Raw genomic sequence first — 17,745 nt, forward strand, 5'->3', positions numbered from 1 at the left:
CAGGAGCAGCGTTCCGTCATCCTTTCCCAAACAGACAGTTTTGCCCTCTCGAGTATTAAGTGGGCAATTGAATCAATTCTGTTAGGTATGTTGGAGAAAAAGAAGAGAAGAGAAATATTCTGCTTGTGGCTGTGGTGAGCACGAACCCGAAAATGAAAACTTGAAGCTGGCTTTGACGGCCAAGATGGGGCAGAAGGACCTCCTTGAAAGCTATTAATATGGCTTCATCAGACTGGCAAAGTGTCAAACTTCAGCTTAAGCGGTTGAATGGGTCCGACCAATCAACGAGCATGAATCATACGCAGTAGCTTGGGGAAGTGTGCGTATGCAGCATCGGCCATGGTGGGACGAAGGGACGAAACGTCACGGTTCGGGGACCCTTCTCCAAGTTCCCCCTTCCTGGATCGCAAAGTATCCTCCGGTCTAGAACAGGCGAGACTGGGCGGCAGGCGATCTGCCGAAGCATGGAAGCGTGGGGCCAACGGATTGACAGGTTATGGGTCCTGTCGATCTATATGCTGAAAATAGGCGTTAATTGTGCGACGCGGTGAGTGTGACATTGAGTGGGAAGTTTGGTAGAGCCATGGTCTGTTGCGTGGGGGAGTAGGATGTGTGGGAAATATCAAGTTGATGTTAACAACAAGGTCCGGGGATTGGTCCACGGCAACGAGGACGAGGTGAGCCTCTGACCTCTGATGCAGGTCCGGGACGGGCGATATGTGAGCGATGGCCAATCATGCCCCGGGCTTACTCATCGTCCAGAATGGAACCCGCCGTCGGTGGTTGCATTTTTGATTTCGGTCTCTGAAAGGGCGACTAGCGGCTCTCTCTCTCACTGGCCAAGAAGTTCTCGCAAGGCCTGAAACAGCAACCCATCTCTTCCCTCACCAGCGATCTCCGTTCAAACTCACTCATCCCAACACCCTCCCGTTGAACACACCCACCATATCCCACCTCATACTATCACATAATCATCGCACACACCAAAATGGCAGCGTCGTCTTCACTGCCCGATCTGCCACCCAATTACCTCAAGGCCCTCGAGCTGATCGACGAGGCCCACAAGCAAGATCCCAGGCCATCGTCCGTTGAGTCGGTTCCTTTTGAGCTTCACTATGCCCAGAAGATGACGCGCTGGCTCGCCGTCAGGTCTCCGGCGGCCCCTCCGGTCCTACAACTGGCCTGCCGAGCCCAACATTTCAGGAGGTAACATTTCGCAATCAAGCATTCCTTTCTTATTATACTTTCTTACCTTTTTTAAAACAAGCAATTATAAGCATCACAATGTGCATGTCAAGCATATCACGTTGATGAATAAGACCCCTTTCCAGTCATAGTTACCTAACAAGCCTCATTATCTGACTCACCTGATTTGCGAACCGTAGATGGGAAATCCCCCGCAACACATACCCAATGACCCGTCCGGGCTACCTCACCTGGCGCGCGAAGCTCAAGTCCCAAGCCGCCGCTCAGGTGGCTGAGCTCCTCGCCTCATCGCCCGGCATCCAGCCCGCCATCCCCCAGGAGGACGTCGACCGCGTGGCGGCACTTATCCGCAAGGAGAACCTCAGCAAGGACGAGGAGACGCAGGTGCTTGAAGACGTGGCATGCCTCGTCTTCCTCGACGATCATTTTGACGACTTCGAGAGCAAAGAGGAGGTTGACGAGGATAAGATTATTGGCATCCTGCGCAAGACGTGGGCCAAGATGAGCGAGGAGGGGCACGCGCTGGCGTTGAAGATGAATCACAGCGAAAGGGCATTGAGTCTTATCGGCAAGGCTTTGGCGGGGTGATGTTGATCTAGCTTCATATGAGGGAGAGGCTTTGGAGAGGTAATTCCACATGAAAAGAAATAAAAATAATTCTCCCACCACGGGACCACCACAACCGACAACCCAATGCGACATCGGTGATTTGCAGTGATGATGAGCTCTAAATCCGTGCATCTTTAGCGAGCGAGAGAATCTCCCCGCGGGCCCTGAGGGTGCAATCCACCCCCGCCTGCATGGGGGGGCGGCCATCATCCAAGGGCAATTGCCAGCGTCGCATCAAAAGGGAAAACCGGGGAGGACGGCACGCTGCAGCCCCACCATCCCGAGGGATCCTCTCGGCGCAATACCGCCCGAAATCGACTACCCCCTTCGGTCCCGGGACATGTCAGACTACGCCTTGGCGCCCGGCCCGCGACGACATACAAAGACGGTGATGCAAGTCTTCACCTCTCAACATCATCCCTCTCTCTGACGCCATTCTTCTACCCATCTCACCTATACTCCTATGATAAGAACATGCCCCCTCTTACACTGACGCCGGCCGAGGTATCAAAACACAACCGCCTCGACGACCTCTGGCTCGCAATCGACGGCGCCGTCTACGACTTCACAGACTTTGTTCGCGAACACCCGGGCGGCATCGCCGTGATTCTCAAGTGCGCAGGCAAAGACGCCACAGAAGTCTACTCTGAAGTCCACGGGCCCAACCTGGTCAAGTCGACCATTCCCACCTCGCACCACAAGGGCGTCCTACCCCTGGGAGCCATCATGGCGAAACCTCAACCTCACAAGTGGCCGCAGCAGCAGCAGCAGCATCGAGATCCATCCCAAAAACAAGACAGCCAAACACCACCAACACCACCAACCATGCCCTCAAAGCCTCCCCTCACAACCCTCATCAGCGCCCACGACTTCGAATCCGCAGCCTCCACCTCCTTCTCCCCCAAAGCCTGGGCCTTCGTCTCCTCCGCCGCAACAGACCTCTTCACAAAAACCCGCAACGCGACCCTCTACTCCCAAATCACCCTCCGCCCCCGCGTCCTCGTCGACGTCGCCGCCGTCTCCACCGCCACAACCATGCTCTCCCACCCGATGCGTGCCCCCATCTTCTGCCCGCCCACCGCAATGGCCCGCCTCGTCCACCCCGAAGGCGAAAAGGAACTCGGCCGCGCCTGCAAATCCGCCGGCGTCCCGCAGTGCGTCTCCGTCTCCGCCTCGTTTCCGCTCGAGGACATCCTCGCCGCCCAGCGCGAGCACAAACCCGCAACTCCCTACGACGTCCCCGTCTTCTTCCAGCTCTACGTCGACAAGAACCGCGCCAACTCGGAACGCCTGCTGCGCTCCGCCCAGGCACAGGGCGTGAAAGCCCTCTTCCTCACAATCGACGCCCCGATCCCCGGAAAACGTGAGGCTGACGAGCGCGTGGCCTCCGACGAGTCCCTGGGCTCCCCCATCTCCGGCGCCCGCGCCGTCAACGACGCCAAGGGTGGCGCCCTCGGCCGCATCATGGGCAGATACATCGACGCCTCGGTGAGCTGGTCCGACATTGCCTGGCTGCGCCGCACCGTCCCGGGTCTCCCCATCGTCCTCAAGGGCGTGCAGACGTGGATGGACGCCGAGCGGGCCGTCGAGGCCGGTGTCGAGGCCATTGTCCTCTCCAACCACGGCGGGCGGAGCCTCGATACCTCCCCTGCGACCATCATGGTGCTGCTGGAGCTGCAGAAGAATTGCCCGCACGTGTTTGACAGGGTCGAGGTGTACGTGGACGGCGGCATCTCGCGTGGGACGGATATCTTCAAGGCCTTGTGTCTTGGTGCCAAGGCCGTGGGTGTTGGGAGGGGTTTGTTATATGGGCTTAATTATGGTGCTGAGGGCGTGGAGCGATACATTGAGAGTGAGTACTTTTTTTTTTCCCCTTCTTTTTTCGAATTCCATTTTGTTGCAGCTTTCTGGGCGAATGCATACGCTGTGAGATGTATAATCGGAATACTGACTTATTCGTAGTCCTGCGAGACGAACTGGAAACGACGATGAAAATGTGCGGTGTCACAGACCTAAACCAAGTCCACCCAGGTTTCCTCAATACCTTGGCCGTGGACCACCTCATCCCGGGACGACATGATAACCCAAATACACCCTGGCGCCGTGATCTACACAGCAAGCTGTAGTCAGTTTAACGATTATGAAACCCAGCGCACAAGCAGTTGACATGTCTCACGACATCTCTTGGCAATCTCATGGTTTATATATATCTCAATTGCATTAGAGAGGGTTTCATACGCCCATTGAGGCCATGTAAAAGACTTTGGGTATTACATATACACATAACGATAGTTGCCCCTCCCTCCAAAGAATCCTGCTCAACACCACTGCTGACTACACGTTCACAACAGCATTTGAGAGCGTGAGCTTCGTATCCATTCAAGCACCCCGCATTCATACTTGAAAATTAAATCCATCATTAAACCAAAACATCGACTGCGCTTTTCCACATTTGCCCGCCTCAGTCCACACTGACAGCCATTCAAGCCAACTCACGCAGCTCATTGTCGCCCCTGTGAGCAGGCAACTCAGACGCGAAGCCCGGATGTTGGTGCTGGTGCTGCTGTGGTGCAGGTGGCTGTCCTTGAGCGGGAGGTGGTGCGTTGTAGTAGCCCCCTTGCTGTTGCGGCGGCTGCTGCTGCTGGGGAGGATACGTTCCCTGCGTCGGGCTGACGCTGTTCTGAGACGGCACGTACTGCGGCACACCGGACTGGTAAGTGGGCGAGGGGCTCATGGGTGGCGGGCTGGCGGGCGGGCTGACGCCGTTGTTGCTCTGGTCGTAGGATCCCGTGGTGACGTCGTAGTGCTGCTTCATCATGCTCTGTCTGTTATTGTTGTTGTCCACAGGTGTGAAGCCCTGCGGGTAGTGTCCCTGCTGTTGCTGAGGAGGGTATCCTTGGGGCGACGGCTGCTGCGCTGGGGGACCAGGCTGCTGGTACATCTGCGGCTGTCCCTGGTTGGGTGGCGGGGGTCCGACATAAGACTGGTGGGCGGCCTGGTTGTTGTTGACGTTGTTGGTGTCCTTCTTCTTCTTGCGGAGGAGGAAGATGATGCCGAATACGATGAGTGCGATAGCCGCTACGCCTCCGACGACGCCGCCCACGATAGCGCCAACGGGAGTGGACGAGCCGCCGCCGCTGCCACCACCACCGCTAGACGTGCTAGTAGTCGCTGCAGACGTAGCAGTGGTTGATGCAATGTTGCGGAGGGAGGTTGTTGACGGTGCTGTCGTCGACTCTTGGGTGACGGAAGAATCTGTAGGGTTTGCGTAGACAACAATCACTTCCTCGGTGGCAGCGCATGCATAAAGGGTATAACGGTTGAAGAGCGAGCCCGAGTAGATGTAAGTGGCACACTCGGGTCTTTCCGAGGCAGTGCTAGAAGCATTCGTATGAGACATGGTTCACGTAGGGAAAGAAGAGCGACAGTATAACGTACCAGAGCTGCATACGAGTATCACCACTGCTGGCGCGACTAGCCGACCTTGATGGGAGACAGCTCGTAGCAATTGTGGTGCAGTCTGTGACTGAGGAAGAGCTACAGCAACCAACAACAGAATAGAAGCTGTTGATGACACAGGATCCAGTACCGCAGTAGATGGAGTTGGCTAGACAGAGGTCAGCATCCTTTACAAACCACCATTCTCTGTTCATCAAAAGATCGTATACTTACTAGCTTCTCCAGAGATGTAACCACAGGTGTCGTCGCCTCTTACACGCTTGGCCAGCTTCAGGTCGACATTGCCGGGCTCAGGCGCCGCAGTGGGCTTCGGACTGAAGCCGAGCTCCTCCATGTTCATCGCAGCAATGGTCTGCCTGGGTGGAGACCAGCTTGGGGTATCGTCCTGCCATCTCAGCGCCTTGGACTCCACGCCCAGGTACAAGCAAGCAAGAGCTCCGAGTTGAATGAATCTCCCCATGTTGAAGCTATAACGATCTGTTTCCTGTGTCTTTACAGAATAATACAATGTGGAGGAAAAGTGCGAGAAAAAGGGGGGAGAAGGGAGGGATAAGAAGAGAGACGAGGGCTCCAGAGAAGGATGCGGGAGAAAAGGGAGACAGATACAGCCAGCCGGGCAATCCCAGCTCGGGCTGAGATGAAAAGTTACCGAATAGAACGCGCCCTGCGGGTGAGCCAATAGACCATGGCGTCCAACAACGCCAATGAGGCTCAAAGGAGGGATACACCAAGGGTCCAGCTCCAAGTCTCCTGCACTTGACCGTTCGTATCTTGGCCCGGGGTATAGAGGCTGGTTGGGATTGGACCATGTGGAAACTCCGCCTCGTGAGGTGCGGGTATGGACCGATGCGCGTTGGTAGCGTTATTCGACCAGCCTGGCAAGGCAGACAGCCAGATGATCATTCCAAAGCCGTTTTTCTTTTCTGAGACCTAGTTACATATCTCGTCGAGTTGACTCAAGGGGGTAGATCTCACGTACCTTTGCCCCTCTTTTGCTCACTTACATGGAGATCACTTGATCCAATTCGTGTCTCCTGCGCAGCTTCGTACGCTTTCGACTCGCGACTGAGGAACTCACTTGAGTCTTGATAGACTCCTACGGATACGGACAGTAAGCAACAAACAAGGCTTTGCGCCCTATGTCACGACAACTCATCTTTGGTGATGAGCTTTTGGCGTGATAGCGGTGTGGTGGAGTCTAGCGGTGCCCAAGACAAGACTATCATGGCCTTTAGCCCGAACCGGAGAATGTGGCTTGCAGCTGAAGGCAGACCTCAGTCCAGCTCCTGGTCAACTCGCCAAAACCACCCAATGAGATGTCGGCCAGCTGAAATGCGTGCAGCGAGCTTGACTGACGATCCCGTGTAATCTTTGCCGAAAACCCCGGACGGGTTGACAGGCCCCTGTTGGCAACGACTCGGACAGCCTTGAATGTCGAAAAAGGGTTCCGTCGCGCCCCGCCTGGCTGTTAAACTAAGGGTCGCTCGCATCCACAGCGGAATCGGAGTCTTTGCGCGGAACGCGCCCAGAAACAACGCAATTTAGGCATCCTTTGCGCGCCAGGTGCTTTTAATCCATACCGTCGCCTGGCCCCGGCTACATTCTGCCGGTCCGCCGGCAACGGACAACAACGATGGAACGCTCGATTGTGCGACAGCATCAGGCAGAGTAGCTGAGACTCCATGAGAAGTGTTGAAAAGCTCTCATCTTGAAGACGAAACGACTGATTCTTGAAGCCGAGCCGAGCTTTTGTGGCTGGCGTGGAGAATTTCTGCTCTTCATGTAGCCAGCGCGGGTGCTCACGTGTATGTGATCTATCAGAAAACATAGTTAGCATGGTATGCTTATACGGAGTAGATCATCATCTCGTTTTCCAAAACAATGCATATGAAACAAGAAGAAAACCAGCAGGGTCTTTCGCAATATCTCATTAGGTATTCTCCAAATGATCGAACCGCCGAGTGGCTTAGAAAATCGAGAGGCTCGTTGTCTGATATCAAAATCTCACTTCAGCTTTCTTTTCGTTCCATTTCGGTGAAAATGGTAAACAACCGAGGTGATTTGCTACGGCTATTTAGTTTAGAGAGTCAGTTCCAACCAACACTTGACGAGTATCAACGCTTGACAATTTTACCGTGTAGCAATGAGTCGCGATTCACAACTGACGGGCGACCCGACAAGAAGTCGAGCTGTCGATTGGCATAATGAAAACGGTTCCTAGAGATCAAATGTGGCCATATGAGGCAGTGACTTTCAGAACTTCCCACGATCGTTCTCTCGTGACGCGGGAAGCGGCTGATTCTTGAGCCGCGAAGCGGAGACAACGGTATGAAATCGAAGGCGCTTGAGTCCTAACGCTGGACTACGTTGTGGCCTGTTTGCTCATTGATAAGAACTGGTCATGGCTTGGAGTGGCTTCAAGATCGTCTCCATCTCACTGTACCTAGTCCTCGCTGGCAAGTCGATCTGAGTTAGCATCGAGGAACGACCGATCAGGCCACGTCGCGGACGTCTCTTCTTTGAATGATCCGGTCGATCATCGGATGTTCTGGAAAGATACCAAATCGGCAAATTTGACATCGGTAACCAACGCCATCTCGGACGATGGATACCCCTAGCTTGCTAGGCCATCGAATGCCACAGCGGCAATTCGAGACGACGCAGTATATAAAGCAACGGCGTGACATCAGCTATAGAATTGGACACAAATTTGTCAGAAACTTCGATGGCGGTTTCTAAAGAAGAGCGTCTGAATCGGTATTGGGGCGATGATGAGCACCATGGACGGCTTTTGCGGCGCGCCACCGGCCGTAGCCTCTCAACTACCACACGAAATGGCAATAAAAGTTTCCGAAAGTTGCAGGGTCAAAGGACTGTCTGATGAAGAACCGAGATGGATCGGCGTGAAGGCACGCAGCTGGATAGACAATGACGGTGTCGGGTCAGAAGCTTACACAAGCGTTACTGTGCCTTTGCCGGTCTGGTCCGATTGCAAGTGAGCAGGAGGATAGCCTTGAATCCTATCGTATTTCCACCGTGAGCTTTCTTTTCGTGCCATTCGGAGTTCATTGCCTACATCCGCTCGGCTAGGCGAAGCCGCGAACGACAGCAAGTCGTCGACACGGTGACCCCGTGCAACTCGATGGTTATCGCTGAATTTCTTCCAGCCTACACATGAAGTCAATTAGGATCCAACATAGCCCAACATTCCAAATTCAACTCGCGAGCAACTCCCAGCTTCCGAGAGAGTTCATCACCCCTCGGAAATGAACTGCATCCCGTTTTGGACCCTCAGCTGTGCGACACTCGTACATGATGGACCATTTGTAACATACCGAGTCCTGCAGGGGTAACGTCTGGTCCTCTGTGAAACCATGAATGTATAATCGTACCACTGTGACATAGTTGAAGCATCTCGCAGGACACAAGTAAATTGTGGCCAAAGCTACTTCGATTCTGTAGCGATGAGTGCCTAGTCCGTGCAAGATCCGTATAGCCCGAGACAATGAGCCAAGGGCTGGAATTTGGCAACTACTGGGCTACAGAAGGAGTGCGTGGATTTCCAGAGGATGTGCTAGACGCAGGCAACAGAAGTTGCTGGCATAGCTGTAAGTACATTTGGAGACAATGATGGGCCTCTCTTAACCTTGAAGTCATGGTTCGTGTGATTAAGGTACTGGTCTGTGATTATGCCGTGGATCTCAGTGGGGTTGGCGTAAACGGTCCCGTTTCCTTCCAGCTTTGTCTGTCTGACCATACACCACGGCTGACAGACCGTTGTTCGAGGGAACGGTGAAAGCGTCTGATCACGCTAATGGTTCCTGAAGCGCCGGTCCTTGATGGTGTGAAGTTCCGCTTAGGCCCGAAGGCGCAGCGACAAGTGGAAGCAATAGCTGCTTGTCGATAATGTCGTCCAAATATTCAGAGACGTGTAGTTCGCAGAGCCTCAAGGTTGAGATGAAGTGTGCAGGGTTGGAGCGTCTCAAGATCCCGACGTCAAGCAGGGGCTAAGAATGGTGGCCAACTCACCAATATACAGGCCAACCAGGATCCCTGGCCGGCACGCCAGAGGTAGAAGAGTGCTATTCGTGACCTTAGCACTGAACCTATGCCGTACATATTCGATCAGAAGCTATGCGAGGCCTTGAACTCGGCTTCTCGCGAATTGGGGATGTCGGAATGTCAAGCCGCATCGAATGCACTGGACCATTTGGTATCGGCCGCTACTTCCGACAGAGCATAGCACACATGCTGCGCATCTTCGAGCTGATCTTTGTTGCCCACCACATGAAAGTTGATGATGTAGTACATGCAGACCCTGAAAAGCTACCGTCTGACTGGAACGATGCTGTGGCCAGATCCGGGACCCCGAGATCTCAATAGGCGCCGCCGTTCTGTGCTTTGCATGTCGCACCACTAAAAGGCCGCTAGCTGATAGCCAGGGTTGGCAACTAAGTAAGGGAAGTCGGTGAGGGCTGGTGGCCGATCGTACATGAGGGTTGGCGGCATCGACTGCATATTCCGAGCACATCCAGCCGGCTAGCTGCATGTCTCTTGCTCGACGGGGGGTCTGCCAGAACTGCGTTCTCGACCTAGATGTATTGTATCTGGTTGCTCAAGAGGCTGGATGTTCAGGTATGGTGGTAGGATGGGTGGTTGGCAGTGAGAATGGCAGTCAAACCGATGTACTGGGCCGAGAGCTTAGAGGGACGTCTTTAGCAGACCAAAGCAAGATTGACGCATCGATCGAGGCGTCTATCAGTATCCTTCTTGGCGAAAGCGGAATCTTGACGTAGATGCTTTTTCAAAGTTCTGCCCACTGTATGACGACAAATCCCACTGGTCCTTGCAGCTTTGGAATCGCTACGGAGTACATGCCACAATGATGGCGCAACGCCGGGTGCTCTTCGAGGGGCACAGGGACCAGAGCCATGGTAGAGCATAATGTGGAATCTGCAAGGCGGCTGTCTGATGCCCCTGTAGATCGTTCCCGTGATGCTAAGCTGCTCTGACTCGTAGCGCCATGCTTATCGGTGGATATCAAAGAGTATGTTGTCTCAGACGACTGGTGCGGTGGCTGTCCTTTACATCCATCTACCTACCCATCTAGGTATATTTGTCAAGGTGCAGGACGTGGAGAGGTGGCACTGGCCGCCCCTACCAGTCGGGCAGTATCACATATGACGGGCGAGAGCTGATGCCGGCGAACTTTTGCTAGGCATGGGCCACGAATGACCAAGCGTTGCTAGTTGGGGTCGGAGAATTAAATCGGGAACCATCGCTAAGGCCAACAGGGCCACTAGGTACTCTGAAGACAAGGTGTTAGGACCTGAAGGCAGCAAATTCGGCTCGCCTTGGAGTTTGCATCGCTAATATCGCGTCGTCGATAGCCGAACCCAAGGGTATTTGGTAGCACGCATGTAGGGCTCTCATAATCCTAACCGTTTTCGATGAGTGGTCCGAAGAGCAACTGCGGCTGTCCCGAGGTGAGGGTGGCATGACAGCCTGCTCATTCTAGGAAAAACTTGATGGATGACTAGAGTTGAGGGAGGCTAATGTATTTGGAATCGGGTCTCGTTGGGGCGCGCGTGTACATTTTGGAGCTGGACTCTGACTGCGAGACGGAACAAGGACGTGTGGTAGGGGAGTATGGGTTGGCTCGGGGATACGTTGGTTGGTAGGCCAAGGGGATGCTCCGAGCCCTAGTCGGTCGAACCAGATCTGCCAGAGAAGACGAATCGAATATTGGGACCGGGCAGATGGCCAGACGGGAGATCAACTTGGGGATGATCTTTCAGAGACAGACAAGTTGACAATGTCTCGGTCGACCGAGCCACTAGTTCGTCCAGCTTCCTGCTTAATCCAATGAGCTTCTGTGCTTCTGTTCCGAATGTCTATAGCAGCATGAGGACGCACCGAATCAGACAGATCAAAGAGCCCTTGGCTCAGCGTTACCTACTGTACGGATACAAGCAAGAGACATTTAGGTAGCGGCTTGAGGTCGAGAATCAGGTTGGCCCCGTTCATTCACTTCTCGGCCGGAGCAGGGGTTGAATCCCTGCCACCACGCACGTCTGTCGCTCACGGCTTCGTCCGCAGTCCAAACTGATGTTCTCGTCGACGTAAGAGACCGATGTACGCGTTTCTGGTCCGAGATACAGCAAGAAGCCATGTTGTGCAACACGATCTTGTGGGAGAATTCTGCTAGATCGGCGGGGTCACGATGACTTGCGAATGCAACCCGTCGATATAGCGGCCATTGCTTGAGTAAGTAACCTTTGTGTAGGACAAGGCCCGAAAATAAATGGAAAACGCGACTCCATGTGGAACTGCAGACCTCGCAAGTTGGTGTATTGGTGATACATGGAAGGAATATCTATATGTGTACTCCGTACTGACAACATCGAAACGTCGGCGCGTGAGAGTCGAAAGAACGTATCTGGTTTGGTGTACCCAAGCCGTTACGCCTTATGTAATGGGTCTTGGCTTAGATGCGTTCCCCACGCCTGCACTCGACCGGAAGATGCAACGAAATCTGCGGTTCGTTGGGCGCTTGGAGGAGAGTCTTGCATGCCTCAGCGGACTCGACCGGACGCGCCTGATCCGGGTTGTTGCATGATCCGCTAAAATACTTAGGCAGCTGAGCAATGGGGCCGGCTAACCGGAGCTTTGATGCCGCGCCCATGGTTGTGAACTGATATTGGTCTGGCTCTGCTCCCATGGGCTGCTTCGTTCGTCACTTTTTCAGTGGTGCAAGGGCAGCTGAAAGACATCGTCATTGAGTAGTCGCCTGCGGCGGTGATGTTCCCCAAAGTGCCCTGGCGTGAGACGCAGCCAGGACTGGTGGCTTCGTTGGCTTGCACCAGTGACATCGTCTTAGCCTGGCCGTTTGCTTGCTTATTCTTCGGCGCCCATCGATTAGTCTTACTAGCCGACCACTGGCGTGTAGTGTTTCCCCCAGAGTCTAGTCGGCTTGTCGCACCCTCGACAATCAAGTCTCTCGAGAGAATACGGATAACAAAGGAAGCGAAATAGTTGACGAATATAAGACTGGATTGGCCGGAGGATGGCAAACACAATGAGCGTGGGACACGAAGAAGGCTCGAATCGGCGAAAGGACCTTGCGCCGTGCGCCAGGAAAATTCCTTCGGCTATCTCGAGGCTCGGATGCTTGGATGCGTGATTGCAGCCTTTCGACCGAGGTGAAGACGGTTTTGATGAGAAGAGAGAGGGCTAATAGATTCCAAGGCGGAAACGACCAAAGATCGTTTGGCGCTTCAAGCTCGCTAATGCGCATAGGCAGGCTCTCGGAGACAACAAGGGGATTGCCCACCCTGCTCGAGGTGGTAGCCAAGCCAGGCAAGATCCAGTCATGATATCGGAGTCGGATGGAAGAGGCGAGAAAGGGGTGGGGGAAATGCGTATGACCGACGATTGACTGGTGGACTCGTGTCTCGATTGTTCTTCAGATTTCTTCTTTTCTTTTTCTTTCCTTTTCTTTGCAGTCGTCCAGGTGGCAGGCAGGGGCTAGGGGTGAAGTGCAGAGAAGTTGAGAAGGCCACGGTTGGGAGTGAGGGGATTGAGCTGGCAGACGGCCGCGCTCTTCATCTCAATGCTCAGATTCCGGGCTGGTTCATGGATGGAGGTGGTGTGTGGTTCCCGTGTGTTCGTGATCTTGTTCCACTGTCGTGTAAGACACAGACGTCCAACACTAGGATGGCAGGGATTCCGCGGTACCTGAGATCTGAACCTGCATCTACGTCAAGACTCAGGCAATCGGACAGCGGAGATGGGAGAGCCAATAGATGTCTCTCCGGACAAACGAGCCCTCTACTTTGGCTTCGGGTACGGGACTCCCGTGTTCGTGCGAGAGGCAGAAATTGCCATGGCGTATGGGACAAAGTGTGCAGTTGGAATGTGTTTGGTCATTTTCAAGGTTGGATGGAAGGCAGGTGGACGTCTGGAACCTTGCGCAGCTGGTTCATGGGTACGTATACCTAGGTAAGGTACCTACCTTACCTTAGGGCTAGATGAGGTACGTACTAGGATTGTATGGGTGGCCCGGGCTTGCTGGTCCAATATGGGGAAGATGTTGCTCGAAGGTAGGTACGCACTTCACTAGGTACGGTACGTAGTATCGGTAGGCAGACACACAAGGTAGGTAGGTAAGAAAGGAGGACAAAGTCGGCACCTTCTCTCATTTCACGCCCCTTCCTGACGTCGATTACCTCAATCTAAGATATCTGAGGAAAAACCTGACCTGTCCAAGTCACCTACCTTGGGTTAACCTAAATCAAGGGAAGGCTAGCAACAGGTATGCATCCAGTGTTTTCTTCCTCATCTTTTCGACCAAGCGTCTTTACTGCTACCTAGGCTTCAGCTAACAGATGCGCCCTACTGCCAACCGCCAGGGATCCCGCCCTTCATCTCATACCGCCTCATGCAACGCTTCGTCCAATGATGTCTTTCCCGGCCTCAACTCCGGCTGAAGTGCTTAGCCTTGGCACCCCTGCTCTGCGTCTACTTCCTCACAACCCTCCTGCGTCTTCGTATCGCCGACGACAAAGTTCAAGTAAGCGTTGTCTCTTTGTTCGAGGAAAGTTGCAGTTACTGACTATCTAGATCATCGCAGATCCGGCATGGGATTCATAACAAAATAATGGGAATTCCGGTCCGGAGTATCCGCACAATCAGTAATATCCATGGCTGGGGTTACCATGATCCATCATTTCCGCCCGGGGTTGCTTGGGTTGAGAACTGTACGGGTACGGATACAGTTACCCAATTTCGATAAACCTGTGCCCGTTTCCTCGCAATACTTTACCAAGATGCCCCAGCGATCATTCTCCAGCTTCTTATTCTACGGACACAAGTGCGAACACTCATTGTGTGAGACCACTGTGGAAGACATTTGTCGATATTGATGGTTTCCCGCCCCTCGATCGGAATTCCCTGCCATCTTGTCTATGATCTCTCGTTCAGTCATGTTTCGTAAGTCTTGTCTCTCATTCTTCCATTCTGCCACTAATGAGTTTGAACAGATTTAGGTTGGTGGCCGAGAATGAGATGGAAGGCCCCATTTCCTTCCGCCAGCCGCCTTTACCAATGTACGGATACCACCTAGCATCTCCACTCGCCATCATCCGTGCCACCCTTCTCTTCCGACGGCGGCGAGGACGACGGACAAGCCGGCGCAAACACTATTTCCACACTGTCACGGAGACGCAGAGGCAGACGCTCACGCAGGCGCTGAAGGGCAGAGCAGACCCTGAAAAGGGTCGACACGGGCCTATCACCCCACAAATACCTTACCCAAACGCCTCCGGGCTCGTCCCGCCTCTCCGTCTCCTCCCTCATCCAGTCTTCTGGTCGGTGCTCCCACACCTCCCTGGCGAAACATTCCATTGCGCACACAATGAAGGAAGTTCCTGGAGGTTCCTGGAGGTGAGATGTATGCAGATGCAACTACACCACAACCACGGCGACAACAACCACCACCAACACCACACGAAGCCATACCGGTGCTTGTGCCTGCGCCTGCGCCTGCGCCGCGCCAACCAACATCACACGCCTCTCACACACTACTCGACTTCCTAGCCCCATTCCCACTTATCTAGCTACGCTATCAACGGGATGGCAACGCGCTACCTATCCCCAAACCTACCGGATTGCCTAACTACCGGGCTACCGTGCCTACCTTACTACCAATTCGCAGGTACTTTCTTCTTCTCCTGTTCTGGGCTGTCATCCCGCCTACCTATTTTCATTCCGTCCTACCTGAGGCAGTTGACCTCACACGTTTCTATCTACACGCTCAAGATTCTCCCGGATCATGCACCCATAATACCCATAGGCCCGAGTGGGCGGTGGATGGGCAAGTAGACAAACAGGTAGAGGTACATGCCATGCCCGGACCGAACACACATAACGACCACAACGACCACCGCCGCCTTTTGCTTGTTTCCGCCCCGTCCCTCCTCTTTCCCCCCTTGTATGCATGTATGTATGTATGTATGTGTGTGTGTGCCTTTTGCTCCTCCTCCTCCTCCTCTCCTGCTTCACCGGATTGGTGTGCCGTGGGTGCAGACGCGATCTCGACCCAAGTTGCGGTAGGTAGCCATGTCACATTTTGATGTAGGTACCCTCTCCTCGGCTCTGCCCCTGCTGCACCTAGCATGTACCTTACCCTCCGACCACCTCATTCCGCTTCGTCGCCATACTTTTTTTTTGGTCCCTTTTCCCTTTCTCTCTCTGCTACCCTTCCTTTCCTATCATGTACCTTATTCTACGGGGTGGGCGCCCCGTCCATTTTCCTCAACCTCAAGCACCACCTTAAAAAGAGAAAGGCAAGGCAAGGGAAAGAAAAACAAGGGACCATTTCACTCACCCGTACATAATTTTTTCCTCTCCTCCCCTCCACCCCTCCCCTCGTACGGATACAGGCAAACTTCTTGCACACTGTCCAGAGTATATTAAAGTCGGCCGGCGTCCCGTCCCATGTTCCATCGTCGACGTTTCTTTCGCTCGTCATATCCCGTGCTCTGACAAGCCCTGGACCGAGAACCCTTATTCCGTTGGGTGCTGTCATTGCTTCTCCGACTCCATCTCCATGCAGGTCTGGCTCCGCATGTGGTCCTGCTCCTCCCTCTCCTCCCCGTCCCGCATGTCTTCCTTGCCTGATCAGCGTCAGATCTGTGCCTCCGACCGACCTTCTTTCAAATTCTCTGCCAACCTCCGAGTCGACCCTGAGACAGAAGACACAGAAGACACAACATCGCAACCAAATCTTGCAACCTCGTCGGACGCCGTGTTATTAGACACAATCACGTACGAGGTTGCATCGTCCGGCTGCTCTGTTGTTCTTTCCATCTGAAGCTCTCTTACTCGCCCTCTCCGCCCTCTTCCCGTCGCGCAACAGTCGTTGCCATCCCTTTTCTCCGGCTACCGCCTGCCGCTCTCTGGTTCTATCAGCGTCTGATACCGCCAGAACGCGGCCGCCAGCACCCAATTCGCCGTCATCGCCGACGACGAGGGCTAATTCCGGATAAGGCACCTGCTCCCGCAGCAGCCTTTCGTCCTCCTGTTGAGGACTCATGGCATACCACCACTCGAGCGGCTCATCCGCAGCCTCGGGCTTTGAGTATGCACAGGTAGGCCATGCCTTCACCGGTCACCAAGGTGCTCCTCCGCTCAATGGGCCCCCTTTTCAGCCGTTCCAACAGTCCCAATTCGACATCTTTGAATGGTATCCAAAGTTCCAATCATGCCTCCGCTATTTCTTGGATCATGCCCAGTACACCGGGCCCATTCAGGCTGTGGCAGCCTTTGTCAACATTCAACTCCCGTTTCAAAAGGCCCACAACCCGGTATTGTCCTCCAAACACACCGGTCCCAACTCCCCCGCCGGGCCCGGGCCCTCGACCCCGTCCACGGCTCGAGCCGCCGGCAAGATGCCAATGAACGCCCAATTGCCGTCTTCTACGCATGCAACGCTGACGCCGTACATTCGGCGCTTGGTGGTGACCGGTTTCGATTATCCCGCCGTCTTATACGGCTTCTTCGGTGACGATTGGCTCGGCGGCATCGGCCCAATGCACGAAGCTGAGCGCCGCAACTACATGTTTGCCGCCAAGAGCGACACTTGGCTCAAGGTGAAGTCGCACTACGACATGGACGGCGAGCAGCAAGTTCCCTTCCTCCGACCTTTATCTAATGTCACCGAAAAGGAAATCCAGAGTGCGGAAACCCAATGGAGTGAGTGGCTCGCCATGCAAGATTGGATGTTGGGTCCACGGGCACCGGACCAGGACCAGGACCAGGAAGTGAGGATCAAGCAGGAGGACGACTAGAATCCAGGCCGAAGTCATGACACGCTTATAATGGCGGCGGCAGTGGCGGCGGCGGCGGTGGCAAAAGAAGAGGAGGCATTTTGCATTTCGCAGGACAGCATTCGGCGTTTTTTCCCTTCCCCCTTCGGTTCTACAAACGGCGGTACGAATACACATGCAGGCGCAGGAAGAGCTGTACGATGTCGAGAGGCGAGAGAGCAAACGGTTTCTGGGAGAAAGAAGAGGACGGCGTTCGCATCCTTCCGCCTCACTTGTCAAGATCTCATTCAAGCTGCTGTAAGATATGCAGCATGTGGTGCTCGGTACCAGACTTTTGTTTTGCTTTTTTTCGGCGGCGGCATATTCTCATGATTCCCTTCCTCCTTTGGATAGAGGCGCGCGTACAATGGCGGTCGGGGGTAACGTCATTTAGCCATGGTGATCTCAAATCTTTTTTTTCCCCGTTTAACGACTTTTTTCTACTTAACGATACGATAATGCACAAAAAAGACACACGATGATGCACATCCATGCCAAGACTTTTTTACACACATACGCAGATCCGCCGTGAGCTTTTTTTCCATTAACACATTGATGCGCCTGATTTCCCAGCCATGCTTTGTTTTGACAAACAGAATTGGAA

General features: G+C 54.0%; 5 protein-coding genes across 5 annotated transcripts; 3 read left to right on the plus strand and 2 right to left on the minus strand.

Moving 5' to 3' along the window:
• Positions 1-988: 988 nt before the first annotated feature.
• On the plus strand, positions 989-3,941 carry CTAM01_04273 (FMN-dependent dehydrogenase; the record flags this gene model as incomplete). The annotated part of the gene is made up of 4 exons (XM_060520303.1): positions 989-1,206; positions 1,386-1,765; positions 2,057-3,667; positions 3,778-3,941. 4 exons carry the CDS (start codon positions 989-991, stop codon positions 3,939-3,941), a joined length of 2,373 nt encoding a protein of 790 aa, XP_060384948.1.
• Positions 3,942-4,297: 356 nt separating this feature from the next.
• On the minus strand, positions 4,298-5,734 carry CTAM01_04274 (uncharacterized protein; the record flags this gene model as incomplete). The annotated part of the gene is made up of 3 exons (XM_060520304.1): positions 4,298-5,192; positions 5,254-5,422; positions 5,488-5,734. The coding sequence occupies 3 exons, from the start codon at positions 5,732-5,734 to the stop codon at positions 4,298-4,300; spliced, it is 1,311 nt and encodes a 436-aa protein (XP_060384949.1).
• A 6,531-nt stretch (positions 5,735-12,265) lies between these two features.
• Positions 12,266-12,571, minus strand: CTAM01_04275 (uncharacterized protein; the record flags this gene model as incomplete). The annotated part of the gene is made up of 1 exon (XM_060520305.1): positions 12,266-12,571. One exon carries the CDS (start codon positions 12,569-12,571, stop codon positions 12,266-12,268), a length of 306 nt encoding a protein of 101 aa, XP_060384950.1.
• Positions 12,572-14,379: 1,808 nt separating this feature from the next.
• CTAM01_04276 (uncharacterized protein) lies at positions 14,380-14,871 on the plus strand (the record flags this gene model as incomplete). The annotated part of the gene is made up of 1 exon (XM_060520306.1): positions 14,380-14,871. One exon carries the CDS (start codon positions 14,380-14,382, stop codon positions 14,869-14,871), a length of 492 nt encoding a protein of 163 aa, XP_060384951.1.
• A 1,496-nt stretch (positions 14,872-16,367) lies between these two features.
• On the plus strand, positions 16,368-17,123 carry CTAM01_04277 (uncharacterized protein; the record flags this gene model as incomplete). Its single annotated transcript, XM_060520307.1, has 1 exon — positions 16,368-17,123. One exon carries the CDS (start codon positions 16,368-16,370, stop codon positions 17,121-17,123), a length of 756 nt encoding a protein of 251 aa, XP_060384952.1.
• Positions 17,124-17,745: the final 622 nt, after the last annotated feature.

Source organism: Colletotrichum tamarilloi, assembly GCF_030869305.1.
Source record: "Colletotrichum tamarilloi strain Tom-12 chromosome Unknown Scaffold_10.1, whole genome shotgun sequence".
NCBI lineage: Eukaryota > Fungi > Ascomycota > Sordariomycetes > Glomerellales > Glomerellaceae > Colletotrichum > Colletotrichum tamarilloi.